This window comes from Pteropus alecto, unplaced genomic scaffold (assembly GCF_000325575.1).
Source record: "Pteropus alecto unplaced genomic scaffold, ASM32557v1 scaffold25, whole genome shotgun sequence".
Classification (NCBI taxonomy): Eukaryota; Metazoa; Chordata; class Mammalia; order Chiroptera; family Pteropodidae; genus Pteropus; species Pteropus alecto.
In genome coordinates this window covers 8,023,744-8,047,660 of record NW_006441955.1, presented here as the reverse complement: position 1 = coordinate 8,047,660, position 23,917 = coordinate 8,023,744, and the positions used below count along the sequence as shown (strand labels likewise).

Genomic DNA, 23,917 nt, shown 5'->3' with positions numbered 1-23,917 from the left:
TTCTCAAAATTGTCGTTCTGATCACCTAGGCCCTTCTCTACAGAATAGGACTTTTATGACCCCTTGTTAACTACAGAATAAACTTAGCATAATGGAGACCCTTCAGAATCTGGCCCCCACCAGCCCTTCCTACCCCCCATTCATTCCCTTGTTTCTCATCCCCTGTACTCCCCCCTCTCTACCCTTGTCCCAGACAGCTCCATTCTGTGGCTATTCCAAGCGCTTTCTCACCATGTTACTCTTTTTGCTTGGTGTGTGCTCCTCACCTCTTGATAATCAGTTCAACTGCCACCCCCTCTGTGAAGCCTTTCTTGATTTCCTCTGGGCAGAATTAGGTCTTCTTTGGGCTCCCATAGCACTTTGTGTTGACCTTTTCTACATAAAATTTTTTTATTTTTTTCACAGTTTTGTACAGTTTCATCTTAATAGATTATGACTTCCTTCTATATAATAGGTGCTTAAAATTTTTTATTGAGGAAAACGTCAGTAAAAAGTTATTTTAGAAAATATAGACGAGAAGCAAAAAATAAAATAAAATAAAATTTTTGTTTCCTATTCTACCACGATCCTAAGGTAGCCACTGGCACAGTATCTCTTCTTTGTATAAATAACTGAATTCTTAAGTATAATAATGAGTCAGTGTGAAGAAATGGACAGAGAAATTCACCTGTTTGAGTTTGTAACAGCCCATAGTGAAGTATTAACTAACCTGGGAGAATTGGGAGTGTGTATCTTAAGAGCAACTAGGTATTTTAAGTTCGATTTTGCATTCATTTGGTGTTTTGAACTTACTCGACAGACTGAATTTGTACTAACCATGATAGCCTCTATTAAAAAAATGTTTAACCCACCATATAAGCTAGGGCTGTGTTTAGCATTTGTAGTTTTTCTCATCCTTGCCTTGCCTTAGGAGGGGCTCTGAATGGGAGAGCAGAAACCTTCCTGTAGAGGAAAGACACTCAAGCTGGGAGTCAAGAAATCTGAGTTTATGCCCTAACTTGGTTGCTAAATTACTGGGTCACCTTGGCCACATGGGACAAGTAAATCTTCCAGCGTGAAGAATTTTCTAGTTCTTTTGCCCAACTGAGTACTTCCTCTGAAATCTCACTTCCTTAAAATATTGTGAAGTTTTCACTTCAAGGGAAGGAAATAATGATTTTCTCTTCTAACTTTCTTCTGTTTGATCCGGTTGCCTTACTTACTCTTGCTCTGTCACTTCAAAAGTATTTGGTTCATTGCTTTTACCTATTGGAAAAACTTTTTAAAACAATCTCCTAGTGTACTGCATGTTCGTATGTTTGCCTTTTTAGATATTTTTCTGGCTTAATCTTGCTTCTCACAATTCCAAGAGGGCTGAGATTGAAATATCAAAATATCTGATTCAGAAGAGGAAGGAACTAAGAGTATAGAACACCTAATGTGTTCCTGATGCTTCATGTGTTTTATTCAATCCCTGCAATATTCCCTTGGAAAGGGTATATTATTCTAATATTACAGTTGATAAAACTGAGGCATAAAGAGGTTAAGTATTAGGAATTAACCCAGAATTGTGTATCTTATTTCAAAACTTAGGCTTCAAGACCATTTAATCAATCCTCTCACTCTCATCCCCATCCAGGGCACAACCCCTCTAAATCATCTTTTCTTGATTAGTATCAAACTCTACTTAATACTTCCAGGAATGGCGAGTTTATTCCTCAGAGGCAGTTCTAATTGTTCAAAAGGTTATGTTAATAGATAATCTGCCTTCCTATAATTTTAGTCCAGCATCAACTATGTTCGGTTCCATGTTGACAAATAATTATTAGCATTAATAATAATATTAATCAGTTTTATAATTAAAAGCCTCTGAATACATGGTGGTGATGCATCATTTCAACAAACATTCATTGAGCATCTTTAATGTACCAGGCATCTAATGATGAATCGGATGTGGTCCCTGCCTGTGAGTCCTCTGGAGCAGACACTAGGCAGATGCAGTTCTAGAAACACAACATGGAGACTGTACAGAGTTAGCAGAATTGAGCTTGGGGGACTGGGAGCAATAACATCACATTTGTTTGGACGGGCAAATTAGGAGAATGCTGTTAGGCACCACTGTCAAAGAAGGCATTTCAGAGTGGTTCCTCTGCCTCAGCTCTGGCCAGCACCAATGACCATCCTTTTGAATAGTCTTAGCATGCTGAAGGTGGAGGGGCCCAAGCAATCAAGAGCTTTTCCCTGTCCAATCCCATTACATAGTTGGGAAAACTGGACTCAGAGAAGTTAAGTGTCTTAGAAAACGGGAAAAATCCAGAGGAAACAAAACTTTTACCTTGTGTAGATTCAAGTTGAAATCCAGTAAATACCATATTTTGAAGCATCCCTTTACACTCTAGATTTGGTTGTTCTAAAATCAGATATTGGCCCCATATGTCAGTAATCTACAAGCCTTTTAAACTTTAACATAATATCCCAAAGCACAGTAATATATTCTTACTGTAAAAAATATTTCAGAAGTATGATGGTTACATTAAAAGGGAATAACCCTCTCACCATCCCTCCAAGTTCCTGCACAGATATTCTCATTGACATCCACCTCTATCCATAGTGGTCTCGTTGTTTCCTAGACGCACCCCTCAGATATTTGCCTTCTGGCCTTTGATCACGTCTTTCTCCAAAGCACCCACCTTTCTCTGCCTATGGGAAGAGGTGTCCATTCTTAAAGCTGGTTTCTGCTCATCCCCCTCTCTCACTACTCCAAATTTGGAGTACTTTCACCTCCTCATTTTGGGGTACTCTCACTTCATTTTGAATCGTTTCCAACTCTGGCACTAGTTAGTGACCTTAAACAAACCACTTACACTCTGTTGCTCTAACTTTCCTTACCTAAATAATGGGGCAGTTGAATTAGATGGTCTTTATGATCCGCTGAGAGCATTAAAAAAAAAAAAAAAAAAGACTCCAATCCTAAGACAGTTCTTCAGTTGAAGGTCCTGACCCTGTGGAATTGTTGAATTTTGTCATAAGATTGCAACATAAAAGAAGAGATGAAGACATTCACCATCACTGGTTTTCACAATTTTAACTCAGTCGTAAAGAGGCAGGGTGGCGCAATAGAAGAGGATTTTGTCTTGGGGTCATACAGTTCTGGGCTCAAATCTTGGCCACAGTATTTGCTAGCTTACCACCTGAGGCAAAGGTTGTAAACTCTGAACTTCGGTGTCTTCCTCTGTAAAATGAGAACAATAAGTCCTGTCTTGCAGGTTGTTCCAAGATTAGAAGATGCCTGGCAGAGAGCAGGTTATTCCACATTAATCTACCCTGCCTCCTAAAACACTTTTTGTTTGGGAACTGTTATCTGTCATAGATAATTACAAGCTTAAGAACAAATGTGCATATAAGAGAGCACTACCTGGATTTATAGCACGTTTAATATACAAAGTATGGATTAGACTCAGTTTATCCGATCTTTGAAAAGTAATTCTGGAGTCCTTCCAGAGAATTATATGGCACCTGCACAGATGTAGCTACCTTCCCATCTGCACTTGCTTCAGGAAGGTGTTTTCTAATTGGGAGAGAACATGTTGGAAATTTGTCTTTAATGCATTCCAGTGTTCTGAGGCAAAACTTGCCTGAGAGAGTGAGCAGAGCATATTAACTAATATCATTTAAAGTTGATTAAAACTATCATCTTAATTAAATACAAGAGAACAAGAAGTTCTCAGTCTTCTGGTAGCAATTAAAGACTAAAGAGTCAATTTGGAGTTGTTTTTGCAGCTCTTAAAATAATACTCCCTCTCCCCCGCTCCCATGAAAAGAGTTTCTTAGCTATAGACATGCGCTCACATTGAGGTTTTTGAAAGCTGTTAGGACCACAGACCTGCTGGCAAAGCCTTCTACTGCCAAGGCATCGGAGTTCTCAAAAGCAAGAGGGTTCAAGCTCAGGATACGCTGATTTGGAAAGAGAGCCCAAACAAAGGGCCTTTTGAGGCAGGAAACTGGGTTTTGGCTTCAGCACAGAGCAGTGGGATTGGAAAAGCACCCTGGGACTTGCTGAGGAGAAGAGGGACTATGAGATCGATCAATGGAGGAAGTATAAAGTTTCTCCATACAGCGAGAGCTTATTTCAAAACCTTCGAAAGTTGGTTTCAGAAGCTGTTATCTTTCCACTGTCAGCTTAATCAGCATGCCTATAAATGTGGACTTAACATTATATGTCTTTGAGTGGAAAAGGGAAAAATGATCCATGAAGGTACATGTAGACATTACCATTCTAGCAAAGGTGTCTAACCTGAAGACCAATGCTTTTCTTTCAAAACCCAAAGCAACTACGTTCATTAACCCATTCATGCAATTTTTCATGATTGATTACCTCTATGTCCAAATATCCCCTTTTTATCAGGTCACCAGTCATATTGGATGAGGATCTACCCTATTGTAACTTGATTACCTCTGTAAAGACCCTATCTCTAAATAAAATCACACTCTGAGGTATATGTGAGGAAATTGAGGCCCAAGCCAAGTAACTTGAGATTTGAATTTAGGCCTAAGTGACTGAAATGGTGCATTTTCATCACATCTTGTTTTCTACCCATGAATTTAAAATAACTATGAACAAAGAAAAAGAATGTCTTCCTTGATCTGAATTTGATTAGTGTGAGACATTGATGGTTATTAACTGCTAAAATTAACTGAGTTTGACCAGTTGAAAGAAGTATAATCATGGTATTTAGAAGCAAGGTTAAGTACAGCACACTATGCTTTGAGTTAGAGCTTTTTTATTCTAAAGCATTTGCTAAGCCTGTTGCGGAGATTTTTTCATTCTTATTTGAAAGTTCTAGGGAAGACAGTGGCCTATAGGCTATACAACATTCCAGTAATTCCTGTCAACTGGATCACATTCCATAGGAAAACCAGTCAATATTAGATATCAGCCATTCTTGTTCCTCCCATCTTTCTTTGCAGATTCTTTTTAGTTTTTGGTTTTCCTTCAACTGCATAAGTGACTATAGCAAGCTACACACACAGACACACACATGTACACACATGCATGCATGCATATGCACATGTACATGCATACTCCCCTACACACATACATACAAACTCCAGAGAAGGCTAAATAGAACCACTATGATGATAATCAGCCGATATAGCCTGTCCACTCATGGTCCTTAGGGTGTCCATATTGACAAGAAAGACAGGGCCCTGCTGAAGCTATTGAGCAGAAGTTGCGTGATGCCTGCTCTGCCTTCTCCATTATGGAGCATAGTGGAAATAACACTAGCCTTAGTGTTGGCTGAAGTTGAAGGCTGTGAGTAGTATCCCTGGAGTTTTGTAGTGCATGCATACGTGTCCCTTTTTCACTGAGTACCTTTGAGTGAATCACTACATCTTTTCTTAGTTTCCTCACATGAATACAAAAAAAGAGGTTTGAACTATGATCGCTGTATATCCCCCATAACTCTTACATCTGTGCTTTGTTCATTGTAGGTGCATAATAAATATTTATTGGATAAGTGAATGAATAGAAAGTGAACAAGACCCCCACAGAGATGGAAGTAAACCAAGAAAGTTCCAAGGGACATGCCATTCAAACCAACATGAAGCACTAAAAACATCTTGTTATTTTCCGTTAGCTGGAAATAATCAAACATTGAAAAAGTGCTGGTGTTTTAGAAAACTCTACATATACTGTTGCCCTTGCCTGCTTTAAAGGAAAGAAACTTCCACATGGGACAAAGGGCTACCCATGGCATCTTTCTTCATTCTAGTATTTTGAAGGGATGACCATGAACAGTAGTAACAAGAGCTTCCATGAACTGAGTGTACTATATATGGCACTGTATCTCTAAACTTCACAGTAACCCCTCAAGGTTACTGTGGCATAGAGAGGTAGCAGCTTGCCCAATGTCACAAAAGTAAAAAAGCAGATCTAAGCTTCAAACGCAAACCTATTTGATCCCAAAGCCTGTGCTTTCTCTGATAATTCATATTGTCAAGTCACCCACAAAGCCAAAGGCTTGGTGACTTTCATAATACCCATTTAGTAACTATATATGCAGTAAATAATGGATTTCTTTATGGGCCAAAATAGCACTTGTTTCTCCTTATAGGAGACATACCATCCCATATTCACAAGAGTAACATTTTTGAGTGTTTCTGAGTGCCAGGCATAATATGAAGCAGCTTCACACACAATATCTTATTCTTATATCACTGTAAGAGGTTAACTGATTTATTTAAGGTGGAGACAGGACCCAAGAGTGTGTAACTCCAAAATCTACATGCTGGAGCTACACCATGCTACACTTTGCCATTGTACTATAGTTTCCCACAGATGGGTAGCTGCTTTACCTGTTTAGTTCTAACCTACACCTAAGTACGCTCCTGAATAGTGAGTTCTATGTGTTCAGATAACCTGAGAAAGTCTGGGTAGGGAGACCGCAGCCATCTGTTTCAAGAAGGTATTTAAAGCAAAGAGAGAAACAGCACTGGACTCTCCTGGAGAGCAGGCAGTGTTTAGTTGAGTCGTGCTGTCTGGAACCTGGCATGGCATCATGGCTTGAGAGGCCATTATACATCTTATTCAGAGTTGATGGGGATGTATCTAAAAAATGTGGAAGGCTCTTCTCTGGGAAGGTGGGTGGCCACACCTCAGTGAGTAGGGAGCTTTAGTTATAAAGCTCCTGTGCTCCAGTCCATCTCCCATAGGCCGCCACCGTGATCTAAAACACAGTCTGGTCATGTCACTGTGTACTCCAGATGTATTTCTTCGAGTCTCTGCTGTGTATCTAGGACTGTGTAGAGGATAAATAAAAAATATTGCCCCTGCTGGCTAGGAAATCAGTCTTGTTTGAAAGCCATGTACATGAAACTTAATTTTAGAGCTGCTTAGGGATCTAAAGGCGACCATTTAGGCTGCCTTTTCTTAGAGAGTGTTCTGGACAACTCTCGTTCTTCTAGGTTGGACATCTCCTTGTTGAAATCCAACAGTGAACTTTGTTGAAGGCTCCAGGAAGAAAAGTTCATGCCAGGTATGCTTTGGGATATGACCAAATAGTCTAACCTCCTCTCTGTAATAGACAAGGAGGCTCAGAGAGTAAAAGAGACTTTCTTAAGTTGCAAAAAAATCCAACCTTGGGCCCCAAGACCCAGCCCAAGGCTTTTTTTTTCTGCACAGGGGGCCTCGTCATTTTATTCTCCATTCTGTTTTTGCCTTTAGACCTGGCAGTCATAAGGCATATATTTCCTTCTGTATCTTGAAACCATATGCTTCTCAGGCTTCTTCTTCCCTTCTAAGATAGGCCCTTGATGTTTGATGTCTGAAATCATTCCGTTTCTTTTTCAGAGCCTTTCTGGCAAAGATGATGTTAAGCTAAGTTCACAGTGAGGCAGATGAGAAAGTGGGAGAAGAACTGCAGGTTTGAATTCTTACAGGATCCCTACAGAGAAAAACTAATTTTTCAATTAAGATGTTACTGGCCCCCTAGACAGGGTGTTCTTTAAAGGGAAGAACCCTGTTTTACTCATCTCAGTATTTCCCATCCCTAGCACACAGTAGGTGCTCAGTTAACATGTGATATTCAGTGTGGTTTAAAACTGTGTTTCTCTGGTATACACATATATAAATTGCATTTTATGTATATTATACTTCAATTTTTTAAAGCCCTTGAATTCAAAAATGAAAATGTTTTTTTTTTCCTTTTTGAGCAGTGACTCCCAGATCACCTTGGGACAGAATCATCTCAAAGTCCTGTCAGAAATGAGAATTCTCAGGCCCTTGCCCCAGAAATTCTGATTGAGTAGGTCTGGGCAGTGCCTGGAATGTGTTTTGTAATAAGTCCCCTGATGATTTTGGTTCAAGTCTTGTTCAGTCCTCAATTTTACCCTTAAAGATAGACGTGAAAATAAGCACTAGGCTTCAGGCCTGGAACCTTCAGACAAAACAAACAAATAAACAAACAAATTAACATGTACATAGGAACATAGACAATATATATGTGGAACAAGTGGCCAGTGTACCTGGTGTCAGATCGAGGGATGACAGCGAGAAATGATTTGCAAGCCTAATTAGACCTGCTCCCAGTTCTCAAACCTGCAGCTCTAAGCCTCCTGCTAATTGGCAGTCCCTTAATAGATTAGGACTTGGCATTGGGTTTGCATGTTATTATAAACCACACACAGAAAAACCCAGTGGCTGAGGAATTCCTGCCAAACCCAGGCCTGGGTTTTTGTGAGGCTTTTGAAGTGCACTGGTCTTTCAGTATTTTGTATAGTCAGTGTGCTGAAAGGCATCAAACCATTCCTTTGGATGGGATTTGTGAAGGGCGAGTCTGTTGAATAATTAATTCTTCCAAACCCATTCTGTCATCTTGATGGACAAGCAGGAGCCCACATACGCAGTTGTGCTCTCTGTGGTACTTGGAGCACGATTGGAGAGATTATTTCTCACGGATCCTGTCGGATTCTCGGGAATCTGGCCCCCTTCCCTTCGCACTTTTGTGGGGGGAAGGAAGAAGCATTAGAGTGCCTCTGCTACGTGCCCGGCTGTTTAACACGCCATCTCAGGAAATCCTCACAGCAGCCCTTCCAGATGGCATGACCTGTTTTGCCAATGAGGATGCTAAGGTCCTGAGAACTCACTAGTCCAGGATCACACTGCCACAACCTGGTAGAGAGGGGAGGGACTTGTGTACCTAGGTCTGCTAATTTCAAATTGTCACCAAATCGATCCAAATCCAGCAAACCCTTTTCGGTTTCTCTGGGTGCTTAGGTAATTAATATAGGCAATGAAACAGTTTTCTGTTATTTACATCATGTACAGAGTTACCTCTTTGCATGGTGAATAATGTAAGTACTATAAGTGCACTCCTTGAGTCCCCCTACTCTGAGGTGAGCCTATGCATTACAGAGAGCCACATCGTGCAGAGGGACAAGAGAGAGACTAGAGAAAGTGGCTTTGCAAGAGTGTGTAAAGGCCTATGACAGGCTCCAAAGGTGAATCCATTATTTCTCAGAACTTTGAGCAATTCCAGGGGCCTTGCTCTTCGCTCTTGTCCACCCAGTTATGTTCCAGTTGGGGATCCTTCCATTTCTTTCCAAGTCCATTTCCACAAAGGGAGAGCTGTATTGGAGGCTAAGATTTCCATGAAAACCTTCCATTTTTCAGGCAAACATACCAGGCAGCTCTCGTGGCAATACCATGGTGAAGGGGAATAATGTTATTTGGCGTTTTGCCCTTTAAAAATGTGTATGGGGGGTGGGTAGTCGGCGGGTAGGGGAGGAGGATGGGCAGAGAGAACACTGGGGGCTTTGTAACTTACTGCAATAGAGAGGTCAGGTGGGCAGGGTCACGAGGGGAGGAGGGGTGCAGAGGAGGCCTGAACCCCCCTCTGCCTGATTCACACATTTTGGGCCTTTTTAAAGGAGAAGTTTGGGGATTTTATGTTTTTATTTGGAAGAAGGTCTCTAGACATTCTGTCCCTCTCAGAGAAGCTGGCTCCTTGCTGCTTTGCAAGGATTAAGGGCCTGGCTTCCAGAACCATTGAGGAAACATCCCAGGAACTACCCTTTTCTATCAACAGCTGAGAAATGCATCATGGAGCAGTGGCTTCCTGGAGAGTTTTGGCAAAAGAGCTTCCCTCTGGAACAATAGGGTTCCTGTAGCCAACCCCCTAGAAGTTTTTACTGCAGCCTGTTCTCCCACGCATATCTGAATGCCTACATTTTGTTGTCCCCATCCTGGTGGGGGAAGGGTGGGGCTGCCAAAGCAGTGGAGGGTGGTCCCAGATCACGTGGATTCCTACCTACAGAGGGCACCAATTTATGAGACACACCCCTTCTCAGATCCAGTCAAAAGTACCTTAAAGACAGAAATGCAATGTCTGCACGAAGCTGTAGAAAGCCTACCTGACCCAGCGCCATGCCTACTGTGCTGCCCTGAGACTGTGTTTCTGGTCTTCAGTTCCGGTCTGTCCCAAATCAAGCTGGTACTGCTTACCTGGAAAGGGTCACTGGGAGAAATAAGTGAGGTCCATCTATAAAGCACTTAGAATAGTATCCAGTTTGCAGCAGTAGCTAATGCTGATTCCCTCCTGCCTCCTACCTGCAACCACATTTTTGCCGATGCCTACTTCTTCGACAGAGCCAAGAGCTGCCAATCATTAATTCGGTTTCTATTAGAACTGGGGATATTTTCTGGGACTGTTCTTTATAAGCGAGCTATCTTTGAACTCTTGGGGGCTCCGCTTGGTCAGTTTACCTTTATGAACTTAAAGTGGTGTGCTCCTCAGTTACCCCAGCCAGGATAGCAGGCAGGCTTATGCCCATCTGCTCTATCTGGATGCCATGGAAATGAAACCTTCAGTTGGTTTATAAAATGTCCTGCACTCCTTGGACAAAGATGAAAACTCCTAAACTTAGAAAGGTCCACAAGACACCTGATAAAACTACGCCTTTCATTTTGCATATGAAGAAAGAAACAGAGCCTGAGAGAGCAGCAGTATGGTTATGTAGTTAGCAGCAGACAGACCACTGACAAATACAAGTTATTATTAATTATCATTGGCTAGTATTTGTTTCTAAGGTTGCCTTGGCAAAAGAACTTTAACTAGTTTTCCCAAACTTGCCTGTGTTTTCTTCTTATTGCTATCAGGCATGTCTTCACTAAACTCTAAACTGGGGTTAAAATGATTTTCCTCTCCAGAATATTGGTTGAGCTGACCCAGCTCAGCCTGTCTGAGACTTTTTATTACTCAGTGGGTGAAAGGTTGGCTAATTTGTCAGAACAGCCACACAAAGTAGAACGATCCCAATATATATATATTTGGCTTTGGTTTACTCCAATTTATAGTAATCCTAGTGATGATTAAACTAGAAATCTTTTTCCCCAATTAAGAAATTAATTCTGGATTGAATGACATTTTTAACTACCAGTTTTTCCTTTTTCACATCTTTTCAGCATCTGTGTTTTAGGAATCAGATGGGTTCCCTCAAACTACTTTTTTCCTTTTTCCTCAGGGTAAAAAGTTGGGTAGGAGCTGAGGGTGGAACACAGCAGTAGTTTTGTTAACTTTTTGGGGTTTTTTTTTTTTTTTTTTTTTTAGAACAGCCTTAAATACATTATTGCCATTCAAAGATAGCAAGGAATGTTTGAAATGCATTTACTGGGCTAGTCAATAAACTGGTATTGCATGCCTGCTGGCTGCCAGGTCATGTGCTGTGGGCGTCCACTGTGTTCCCTGAACATTTTAGAAATGCCTGTATGGGAGTTCCTATCACATTGCATCATGGGTAGTCGTTCCCCAAGTATGTGTTCTTCGAGGGCGGGGACCACATCTTATTAGTTTCTGTAGCCCATAATACTGTCAGTGAGGAGTTTCCTCATTCAAAGCAGCCTTTTGCTCCTTCACTTTCTTGCCACCCAGTGCAAAGTGTAAAACTCGGTGGGGCATGGACCAAGCCTCAGATGTCTGGGAAAGAAGTTTGACTTGTACTTTAATCAGGTGTTTTGTAATGCCATTCATTCCCTGGGCACTTCTAAATGAAAATGGAGCCTATAAGGACAGCACAGAGAGAGGAAATAAACTACAAATTAAAAAGTGATTAGTGAGTGTTTAAGCAGAAGGTCAAAGGGATTATTTTAAACTTCAAACTTTTCAGCTTTCAGGGCTTGTATTCAGTTACGAAATTACATCCCCGAATTATTTGTGCAGGTGGCAGCTGTCATAGTTGAAGAAGGTTTCAGTGTTTTACAAAAGGAACATTGACAGAGTTGGGAATGGCCAGTGTGCTCCCGGGGTGAGGGTTGTCTTATCCGCAGCACACTGGAATGGCTCCCGTCTTGCTCAACTTGAGTGACAGTCCTTGTCTGAGCTGACACAGCCCTGTCCAGGTTAGTTCAGGCACCTTCTTAAGGAAGCCAGTCAAGCCAGTTGATTGGCATCGTGTAAATAGCTGGATAGTAGATTTTCAGGACTGGGAGGGCAGAGAACTCACCATGGTTAAATAACTACCACGTGATATTTCATCCTCACAGTTCTTCAGAATGGGCTATTGGCATCTTCTCTTTACAATTGGAGTTCAGAGAAGTTAAGCGGCCTGCTGAAGATTGCATAGATTTTAAGTGGCAAAACTGGTTTTCAAACCCAGGTCTCAGTTGTTTTATTGAGATGTGTGTTCTTCCTTTTACTTAGAACTTTCTTCAGGGCAGAGATTCTCAAGAGGATCACAGCAAATGGGTTAGGGGTGGGCTGACTTTGATCCCTTTTGGCCCCTGGGGCAGCTGGGCGGGTGGGGCATGGCTGCTGAATCACTGACCAGTGGCCTCAGTTTACCTGGGGCTGCCTTACAAACTATTTTTCGAAAGCTTCACTATGTGAAAAATGCCGGGAAACAGTGAAGATTAAATATCTTAAAGATCATCTAGCACCCCGGAGAACACGTGCAGCCACAGTTACCACGTCTGTATTGCCACATGGTATTAGAGCTGGTTTAAGAAGCTGGAAACCTGAATGTTATGTGAGACTTCTGTTATTAAATGTTAGCAACTGATTTAAAAATTTTTAAACACTGGGTGGGCCAAACAGAACATCTCTGCAGGCCTTATTTGGCTATGGGCTGCCAATTTGTGACCTTCGACTTGGACCATGTAGCTTGATGGGTTGGTTACCTTGGAGTACCTTGACGGCCTTAAATTGCTGACCAGCATGTTTTTGTTCTCAAAGACATCCAATATGCTTCTACTCTTCATTTTTGGCACTGCATCTGGCCCCAGTCTTGCCTTTTGACTATCTCGAACTTTGGCCTTCCCAGGTGTCTGATGTCCTGCCAGTCCACATGTTGTTTATTTTACCGCCATGGGAACCTGGTATTTCGTGTACACCTGGGCAGCATGGCTTGGACGGGGGAATGCATGCTGACGAATGTGTGTTTAACTATTGGAAAAATTAAAAGAAATGTTTCTTTTTACCCTTATTATAGCTTTACCTCCCATTCAGCCTCGTGTGATCTTTGAGAATGCATAGCAGTGTTCTTGCTATGATGTTTCTTCTCTGTGTCAGGGTGCCAGGTCCTGCTAACCACTCTTGAAGCCCCTTCTGTTTATACAATCCCAAGAAGTCCCTGGAATTATAGGATTTTATGAGCATGCTTTTGCCTTGGGGTCAGATGGCATTTGGAAAATGGCTGGCAGCCCGTGGCTACTTGAGCAAGAGTTTGACAGAATTCTGATCGCGTTTTATTCCTGTGTAAAAGTTTTAGTGGCTTCTTATCACAGACAGAAGCAAAAACGAACATTTATGGAGCCAGGCAATTACTGGATATTTTGTAAACTGTCTCAGATGGCCCTCATAATTAACTCTGTATGCTGGGAACTATTGTAGAATGATGAAAATGAAGTTCAGAGAAGTAAAGTGACTTGCCCAAGGTCATACAGTCAGCCTGACAGGTGATAGTTCATGGATCAGTTGGAAAAAAGTAACCTTGCCAGAATGGGTTACATGGCTAAGTGAATCCTTTGAGAGGAGATATTTAAGTCTCAAAGGATGAATAGGAGTTTGCCAGTGGTAGTTAAATCCAGATGTCGAAAACACAGGAAGATCAAATGTGATTATTTATGTAAGAGCTATAAAATCCTGTGCACCCTTGTGATTCTTGCTGTGTCCCAGCTCTGGGCAGCCATATTGCAAGTGAACACATTTAGGTCATAAGTGAGACTGAGAGAGAAGGGTGACTGAATCTGTATTAATCCATCTCAACATCAAAGAGGAGCTTGCTTTTCATTTTTGTTCAAGATCAACATACACTTTCCAGAGCTTTGTAGCTTTCTTAATCTGCGTAGATATAGTTTATGTGTACTTAGCAAGCAAAGCTAACTGGCCCCGTCTCTGAATGAACTTTAGAGTCAGAGTATTCTATTATATACCCCGGTTCTAACTCTTATCAGTAGAGTGGACACTGAGGAAAATTATAATCTCTCTGACCATTGATATTTTGTCTGTATACTAATTTATTTTGACCGTTAAACCAGCTGTATCCAAACTTCTGGCACACAATAGATGCTCAGCGAATATAAATTTACTGTCATCCTTATTTAAAAGGGGGATTAAAAAGAGAGGAAAGGGATTTGTGAAGTGACCCAGTTTTACCTGGGGTGAAGGAATCATAAGTCCTGTTGGCTCTGGTAGTTGTGTATTAGTGAAATATGTCATTCGTGAAATATATAATGGCAACAAAGAGGTCTGGACCTTTCTCAATGAAAAGTATGAGCCGTGGTCCGTTGGTCAGTTTGTTTTCAGTTCCTGGTGGATGTGGCAGCCCTTTAAAAATCCAACTGAAAAGGCCAAAACAGCCAGAGCCCAGGGCGTTAAAGAATAAAATGTTCACTTTAAGCACTTTGAATTAATAAAGGCCATCCAAAGTTCTTTTTCACACCCACAAATTAGACTAAAGACAGGTGTCTCTTTTTCATGGAACCTGAGACTTTCTGAGCTTGAGGAACTCGAAAACAGTGTGGTGTCTTGCCCATCGTTGTGTCCCCAGCACCTAACACAGTTCTCAGTACTCAATAACTGTCCATAAATGTTTGTGGAATGGAACTAAACACCTTAGCCTTGGGGTCAGGAAACCCAGGCACCAGGACTAGATGTGCCATTAGTTTCCTTATTTCTACCATTTAGGTGCTTTCGGTTCTGACAATCTTCTTTTTGTGAAGAAAGGGTCTGAACTTCTCAGTACTGAAGAATCGAGCATTTGTCAGAGAGAACCTCTAGACCCAGAATATTGCATGCTCACACCAGCCAACAGCAAGTGTTTTTCATGGCAGCTCCTTTCAAAGGTGGAAAACGCCTTCATAGTAAACTTAGTTTTGTCTCATCTGGATTGTGTCCAGTCTAAAAATCTGGACAAATATCGTAAACCAAAGAAAGTTTGCACACGTCTAAGACCAGTAGCAATTAATTACTTTAAATAGAAACCCTGTCACTTATAAGCAACATAAATATTTGTATTTTGGACCTCTAAGTAGTAGTTGGGTTGACCATTCTGGCCTTAAGTAATTAAAAAAATCAGTGGGTCATATTTTAACAGGGAATACATTTACAAAGAAGGAGAGGGTCAGGTCATAGAATAAGAAAACATCAGCCAAAAGAGAAACCTGGGTTCAAATCTCAGTGACCAATTGACTCCCTTGGGATCCTTGGACTAGTTACAAAACTTATGGCCTTATTCTTCTGTTGAGTACAAATGAAAATAATAACCTGTAACTTTTCATAGTGATGGTGGAGATTAGAATACATTAATTCCTATTTAAACTCTAAACTCCTTGACATCAGAAACTCAATGTCTTCTGTCTATATTTCTAACATCTGGTTTAAGTCGGTGCCGTTTGCTAGCTTTGCACTTGAGATGACCTGCAAACTCTTTCTGAGTTTCAAATTTTCATTTGTAGAGTGAGTAGAACTCTATAGTGAAGGTAAGATGGATAAATTCTTTTCATAGAGTCCTATTAGCTGCCTGATTTGAGCAACTTACTCTATGCTTAATACCTACATGCATATTCTGCATCCAGTATTATTTTATGAGTGGGTGAATGGGCTTTCTGCTGATGTTAGTTTAATTACTACTCTCATAGATCCTGGACTTTGCTTATTTTAAGATAAGTACAGATGCGGTGGAGCAGATTGTTGGACAACTCGAAGGACTTGGAGTATAGGGAAGAAGCCCCTCCCTGATGCTCTGATTTGGTTCATGCAAAAGCGCAAAGATCTCTCATTCACTATACGACCCCACTACTTCCCTGCCCCGCACCAAGGGCTTTCTAAAAAAACCCTCTGAGAGCAGGAGGCTGTGTTTAATTTTGTGCAAATGTGGAGGGAGCAGGGCTCTGGGGCTGGGTCACTTGGGTAACACTTCCCACATGACTTTATCAATGGGTGGGCCACGAAAACTTATCCTCTGTGTTTTTACACCCCACTCCCAACCGCCCAACCTGCCTAAGTGTTAGTTTTTCAAAGCCCAAGAAGTTTCAAAGGCCTGAACCCAACACAGGGGCCTTTCTTCATGCTTTGATTTTCTGCCCATTAAGTGTTTGTCAGTGAGTTCGTATTTCACCTCCTCTGCAGCCTACACATCCCAAGAGGTCCCTGGAGGTATAGGAAGTTAATTGATCCTTGATTAAAAGAAGGAGAACTACTTGAGTCTGGGTCTAGAATCACCAGATGGGTGTGTGTGTGTGTGTGTGTGTGTGTGTGTGCCCTCATATCAAGTGTGTGTGTGTGTGCGCACATGTGTGTGTGTGTGTGTGTGTGTGTGTGAGAGAGAGAGAGAGAGAGAGAGAGAGAGAGAGAGTGTAAACTCTTCGGTTCTGATTTGCAAAAAGCTTGTAATGTACCTTTCATTATAGATAAATCTAAATTCCAGGATATTGGCTTCAGAGTTTTGGTTAAATTATGTGCTGAACATATGTGTGATACGTGGTGAATGTTCAGTGAACAATGGCCAGTACTATTGCCTTGACTGTTCCAAACAAAACATCTTTTTCTTCAAAGGCCGTGAGTTTTAGATCGCTGAGCTTCACTGAATTTATTAATACTCAGGTGCTTCTTTTTCTCTGTTTTAAGTGACTCACTTACTTTAGAAAGCACCCAAGAGTCAGATCATTTGAACCCCATCCAGCCCTACCACTTACTTGAAGAGTGACTCTGGTAAGTCACTTTAATCCCTTGAAACTTAAGATGACTTTACAGTGTTAGTTTTTATGACTGTTTTTCCCATTAGCCTGTGGGCCACCTGAAGGGTGAGACAGAAACTCCTTCATCTCAGTAGCCCTATCAGTGCCTAGAATATAATAGGCAGCCAGGTTTGTCAGACTGTAATAGTATATGTGGGGATCCTCAGCACAGCATGGACACATAATAGTTGTTTAGTGAATGTTAGCTATTATTATTGTTCTCTGTGCTATTTTTCCCTTTCTTCCTTTTATTGTTTACTTATGTACCTCTTCTAGCTCTGTAGCAAAATTAAAAATTGTATTCTCATACTGACCATCGGTTTTGTTGACTGCTTTATTGGAATCTCTAAACTACACTGAATTCTCATGAATGTGCTTAGCCCTTGGACCCCAGAAACCTCCTGCTCATGTAAGGGTCAACTCATGCCTCCCATTTTCTGTGGGCCATCTTTAGAGTAGTCTTCATGCCCTCGCTATAGTCTATATATATGTCATTTCACACACTAGGAATATTTTAGTGCAACTGTTTTGTGACTTTCTTACAATACCATGAGCCTCTTGAGGACAGGTACTATATGATGCATTCACCTCTAGATTCCCAGTGGCAAGCACTGGGAATTTTTTTGAAATGAAATGATTAGGAACTGTAGTGGTTGGTAATAAAGATGATGCCAAAGTTAGAAATGGAGATCCTGCTTTGGAAAAAAAGTAGCCTTTTCTCTATGTCCTGGACAGGAAAGGCATGGCATTATGTCTCTTGAGGACTAGCTGCCCTATTGGGGAAAATATTTATGCTTTTTCCATCAACCGAAGGAATCTGAGGTTGCTCTCTATCTGGAACAAAGTCAAGAATTAATGGGCATCACCCTCAATCAGACCACAGGTTTGTAGGGGAGACCAAAAAAAAAAAAAGCCATTGGTTTTCCGAAATGCTGCCTCCACGCCATTCAAGAACACAAACAGGATATATTCAGATCCAACTTCTTGTTTGTTTGTGGTCGGTTATCCACATAATCGGAACCGGAAACCTTCTCCAAGCCTTGAATGAGAAAAGAAGAGAAAGGGTTTGTATTGCTCCCAGGTTGAGAGCAAAGGAACTGACCAAACATATTTTCTTTCCTCACCTTCTCTGTGGGACTTTTTCATCCTTTCCTTTTAATATTTATTGAATGTCCATATTGTGTGCCAGACTTGCCAACATTACCAATGCCATTGGCTTGTGTTCTCCAACTAAAGCAACATCCTGTATTGATTTTAATCGCGTGTATGTGCCTTCCCTTACTAGATCATAAGCTTCCTGAGGGCAGGGCTTGTGTCATCTTCATATTCTTTGTATTTAGTATATATAGTAAAGACTCAATAAATATTTGTTGAATAAATGACTGCATTAATACATTAACTTATTACATCATTCCAGCTATCCCAAAGCTAGATTTTATTCTTTCCATTGAACATACGAAAAGGGGCTTTTGAAGATGTTGAAATAACTTTCTCAAGTAGACGGGAGCAGAGTCGAGATCATTAACCTAGTTTGTCTAACTAACTCCACAGCGTTTTTATATATGTTTTACTGTCCTTAGAAACATATGTTTTACAGGCCTATCATATGAATGCCATTAAAAATAGAAGCTGGGGGCCTGAGAGTGTAGCACAAATTTAAGAAACTCAGGGTCTGTTCCCTACCCGAGTTTATTAGCAACTCCTTGGCTCCTAGGCACCACAGAGGCTGCGACTGGGCGCAGACACCAAACTGCATGTTTTTATCACAATGTGTGGAACTTAACATCGGACTATTAATATCATACTGCTGGCTTCTCAGCTACTTTTCATAGCCAACTTGGCCACATTTCAAAATGTTTCGGCAATGCAATGAAGATGGTTCAGGCCCATATGATATCTTTTCTCTCCCAGCCCCCACCCCTAAAAGATCAGCTGACCGCTCTTGCCATTTCTAAGCCAGAACATTTATTCACTTTCTCCCTTGCCCCTTTTACTCCATTGCAGAAACCGAGTTTCAAGACCTAATCGTTACTGCCTTCCAAGGCCCCTCAGTGTTTACTTTGAGTAGGTCAGGCACAATGCTGTGGTGTGTTGCTGTTCTTTCTTTTCAAAGCACCAGTATGAATTTGATAAAGTAAATTGTTGTTCTAGCAGGAAGCAGTTAGGGGTCACAAAATAAATAACCATAGAATTCAAATAAATCCAAAGAATAAAACCAAATAAATCCATGTGTGTATGCACAGTGATACATAAATACACTTTTTAGAAAGTGAGCATTTTTATCGCTGCCGGTCTGGACCAAAGTAATTGAAAAATTGTGGAGTTCATGGTACATTTTTTAAAGAGACGGTCTGGGCCTTCAAGCAACGTGACATGAATTTAATTCTTTTTGAAAAACATGAAAATGGAATTTTATCTTTCCAACAATTGCTTATCTTGGGATTTTTCAGCGAGTGAAATTCATATTTGGATAAACCCAATTTGCAAAGTGAAATTAGGGATTTAGGCTTTTTTGGGTGGACTAAGAGACTCTGACTGAGCTAAGTAGTCTGTCTATTTTTTCCACTTGAAGATGAGTGATATTCATACTTAAATGATGCTTTAAAATGACCTCTTAGGGTCATTGGAAAATTCAATGCAAAAATGTGTATAAAGTGCCTTACGCATCAGTAGTAGTCGTTAACTATTAATCAGATATTTTTCATGGTCTTTCCTAGTCTTAACATTCAATGGCTCACCTTTTATTTTGTGAGGGGGCATTGGGGCTTGGTATTGAAGTTATGTGGTAGGGAAGAAATAGGTCTTCTAGTTTAAGAGAAGAGCCTGAAAACCAAGATAGGAGTCTCTGTGTACTGTTTTCTTGTAGGATGTGTCAAGCGGGCCAGGAGACCATGAGACTGAAGAGGGGAGGTTCAGGTCATGGGGAACTCTGTAGGTCATACTTTATCTGGTCCCGTGCAATGCGGAAACATTGAAGAGGCTTTAGGAAGGCAATGACATACTCACGGTCAGGAAGTAAACTGGTGGATATGTGTAAGAGGCAATGAAGGCCAGGAGACGGATTTGGAGGCTTTTGCAGTGTCCACACAAGAGCTATGTGGTCTTTCAACTTTTACTTCAGGGTTATGAGGGACTTTTTCCTGGCAGGCAATTGACTCCATCTGCCATGACCTTTAAGAGAATGGCATCTGAGCTGGCTACTAATTAAACCAGCAACAGCTGCACTGGCAGATTGTCACTCTCGGATGCCCTTAGGCTCTCCTCCAGTTCTGCAGGCATCAGAGCCCATCTCAGCTCTGCTCAGTCTTCTCAATCAATGACTTTGAACAGTGAAAGGAAAAGGCTGAAAATGGCATTCATTGAGCATCTACTATGTGCCAGGCACTGTGCTAGTATTTTGTTCTCCTTTCTTCATCACCACTACTCATTTAGCATATGGGGGAACTGAAGCCCAGGCAGATGGAGTGAGACTTAGAAGTCACACTGCTAATAAGTGGTGGATCTGGGATTCCAATTCAGGTTGTCTGACTCTGAGGCCTTCACTACTCCTTGCAATATAGCCTTAGGATGAACTTCTCAAAGAGGAAATGGCTTAATAGAAGAATGTTCTTGAAGACATAATGAGACATCAGTAGATTTGGGACTGTGTTAGTAATTATTACAAATTGGACTTTAATTTTTAGCAGGATGTTATAGAGCAGTAGAAGCGCTCCTGCCTTGGCTCTTCCATTGCCTCCATCTGTGCTCCTGGCCAAGACAAGAGGATAACGCTGCACTCCTGGGGATGACGAAAGGAGGGAAGGGGATGCAGGGAGTGAAAGCTCTTGTTAGGCCATAGATCGCTACAAATGCCAGGAATTAATATCACTGTCATTGCTGTTATTTGGGGCGGTCTTTGTTTTAGGTCATTCTTTAGCCTCCTTGCATTGATGTTTTCCCTTTCTCTCCCTCTCTCTCTCTTTATTTTCTGGTGTTTATGATGGTTCCATCTTGACCAGCGAGCCTGCCCTTCCTGATCATTGAAACAAGCACCATCAAGCCTTACCACCGAGGGTTTTACTGCAATGATGACAGCATCAAGTATCCTCTGAAAACTGGCGAGACAATAAATGACGCTGTGCTCTGCGCCGTGGGGATTGTGATCGCCATCCTTGCGGTAAGTGCCCAGACTACCATGCTCTATCTGTCTGACTTCCTCTGTGTCATATTATAGACTATCTGAGCCAACAGAGACTTGGCAGATCAATTAGAATTTCACTTGAATAACTCTATTTATTTCATGCAGTTCATACCATTACCAAGGTATTTTGAAATACTAAACACACACACACACACACACGAGGTCCTTAAATAATGTCATTTCGTTCAATGCCTTTTTATTTATTTATTTATTCGTTTAAATCTACAGTGCCTGGTCTTCCTAGGTGGTCTCCCATCCAAGTACTAACCAGGCCTGACCCTGCTTAGCTTCCGAGATCAGACGGGATTAGGCATGTTCAGGGTAGCATGGCCGTAGGCTCAATGCTTTTTTAGTATAACATTGATGAGATGCCATGGCAACTTAACTCTTTTTTATATCAATTAACTTTTGCTAAAACTGGTTTTATTATATGTCGTTTAGCTTAAAGTTGCAGATCCTATCTGAGGACTTATTATCCTCTAAAAGTCTTATAAAAGTGTGCTAAGCACTCTTCTAACATATTTTGCAAGTCTACTTATGTCCTGAACAAGCCCGATCCCATCTGATCTCGGAAGCTAAGGAGGGTTGGGCCTGGTTAGTACTTGGATGGGAGACCACCTAGGAAGACTAGGTGCTGTAGATGTGAAAAATAAGGGATTGTAAACTGACAAGGTCCTTGCAATCTGTGAGTTCAACCAAGGGTTGTCTCACCTATAAATAAATGAATGAATGGATGAATGAATGAATGAATAAATAATAAAATACTTTGCATACATTATCCTCATAACAATTTAATGAAGCCTAGATATTGTTCTTTTTCTTCTACATATTAAGAAACTGAGGCCCACAGAGTAAAAATAATTTGCCCAAAGTCACTTGGTTAATAAGTGGTAGAGTTGGGATTTGAACCTACTTGTCCCTTACTCAAGTCTGAGCTCTGAGCCCCTGAGGCGTGGGGAAATGCCTTGTCAGATATCAGAGCCATTTTCTGGGTTCTTTCCAAACCATCACTGTGCTGCTGAACAGTATTAATGCCACTGGCGTTCTCTGGCATATTGTTTAGTTCTCTCCTCCCGTGGCTATGGAGCCAAAGTGAAAATAAAATGGGATTTGCAATCCAGAGACCTTGGTTCTAAACCTGGCCTTCCACTGATGAGCTGTACATCTTTAAGACAAAGTGTGACCATCTTGCTTCGTAGTGTTGCAGTGAGCAGTAAGAGATTATGAATATTGAAATACTTTGCAAACACTTAACTGCTGAGCAGTTTACTCATATATAGGTGTAAAGTCCAGACTTATATCCAGGTTTTCTCTTAGAGCAGTGGTCCCCAGACACCGGGCCGTGGACCAGTCCACGTACTGGTCTGTGGCCTGTTAGGAACTGGGCCACACAGCAGGAGGCAAACAGCGGGCAAGTGAGCAAATCTTCATCTGTATTTGCAGCCACTCCCCAGCGCTAGCATCACTGCCTCAGCTCCACCTCAAATCATCAGGCATTAGATCCTCATAGGAGCACTTGTCCTTGGTGCCAAAAAGATTGGGGACCTCTGCCTTAGAGGACAGAGTTCTTGTGGAGGATGCAAAAATGTGCCACAGGCTTGGATAAGGTCCACAATTATCTTGAGCAATGGTAGCCTCATGGAAATGGGGATATGGCCTGCCTTGGAAGGTCACTCACTGCCCTGTTTAAGACTTGTCCATTTGGGGCAGAGGAGGAAGAGAGTAGTCTATGATAATTATAATGGTTTAATTCGTGAGTCATACATTTATCACAACTGTCCATTTCACACCTCCAGTATTTTCTAAGTTTGTTCTTTGCTCCTAAACCCTAGCTATGTGGAAGAAAGGCATAGATATCATGTCCACCAAGATCATAAATTCTCTCTCACAGATCTTTGAGTCATCTGTGTTTTAGCCATAGCCTGGAAGCTTATCGTTGGCCTATATTAGCAAAACAAGAAGGAAGGAAGTTAATACGAAGAACATTACATGTGAAATAAGTGCTATTATCCTCGTTATACAAATGGAAAATCAGAATCTCAAAGGGGTTAAAAGATATGCTCAAAGTCTACAGCTAGTGAAAGTTAGGGTTCATACCTACACCTGGTTGATTTCAAATCCTTCTTTCCGTCTTGCAGACTTGGTTTTGGAATAGAGATTGGCTATTCCAAATGAACTACTTGAAGGGATGGGCAATTAGCTAATCTTGCCTACTCTGGATCGAATGTAAGCTGCTGATGGTACATGAACCACATTTCATGAAGTTTTTCTTTTTATTTCCTCACTCTGGGGGTTGGTTGTAAACTTTGAGACCACTCTTTGTTTTTTAATAACATTGTAAACCAGGCACACAATCAATAGTTTGAAACTGGGGAGGCGGGGAGGGAGGCTAGTAGAATTCTTTCCAAACTTTAAAAGAAAAACAGTCCATTTGGAAACTAGTAGTTTCTTAAAAATGGAATAAAGATCTTTGTGTTCAGAAACTGAGAAATATAAAATCTGATTTTACTCTTTACTCCAAACTGAGTGTGGGGTTGAGTTCTCTAAGAAGGGCTTTTCCTGGAAAATATGTTCGTAACAGAGGAGGAATAATTGTACAGTGTCTTGTACTTAAGGTTTGAACAGGTGTTTTGGACACCTGGAGGATCAGTTAATTGAATGCTTTTAAAAAGCTGACTATAATAACCTGGGAGTGGCTAAGATAAGAATAGCACCAGGATGGGGATGTGCAGTGCTCTTTCCTCCACTTACATGTGGTTATTACCGGCTTGCCTAGTGGGCTGCTCTCAGACAAAGCGCAATGGAAAGAGACTCTTTGGAGGCCTCGGCACCAACTGACTGTGAACTGGGCAAGTCACTGGTTTCTCAAGCCCTCCTTTTCCTCATCTGTAAAATGAGAGCAGTGTTTGAATTCACTCACAAGGATTGCCTTCCGAATCAAATGCTGTCGTTATGGGAACGTACTTTGGAGCAGTGGGCTAGATGAACTTAAGGTGCTAAAGTAGTTTCTTCAAGATCCATGTTTT

General features: G+C 41.3%; 1 protein-coding gene and 1 pseudogene across 1 annotated transcript in view; one reads left to right on the top strand and one right to left on the bottom strand.

The window, feature by feature from the left end:
- PLPP3 (phospholipid phosphatase 3) overlaps window positions 1–23,917 on the top strand; it is a 76,834-nt gene that overhangs the window by 16,714 nt on the left and 36,203 nt on the right. Inside the window, exon 2 of the mRNA XM_006919248.3 lies at window positions 20,710–20,867. Within this exon, the coding sequence (XP_006919310.1) occupies window positions 20,710–20,867 (158 nt within the window). The remainder of the gene's footprint in view (window positions 1–20,709; window positions 20,868–23,917) is intronic.
- LOC112485797 lies at window positions 21,111–21,229 on the bottom strand (annotated as a pseudogene).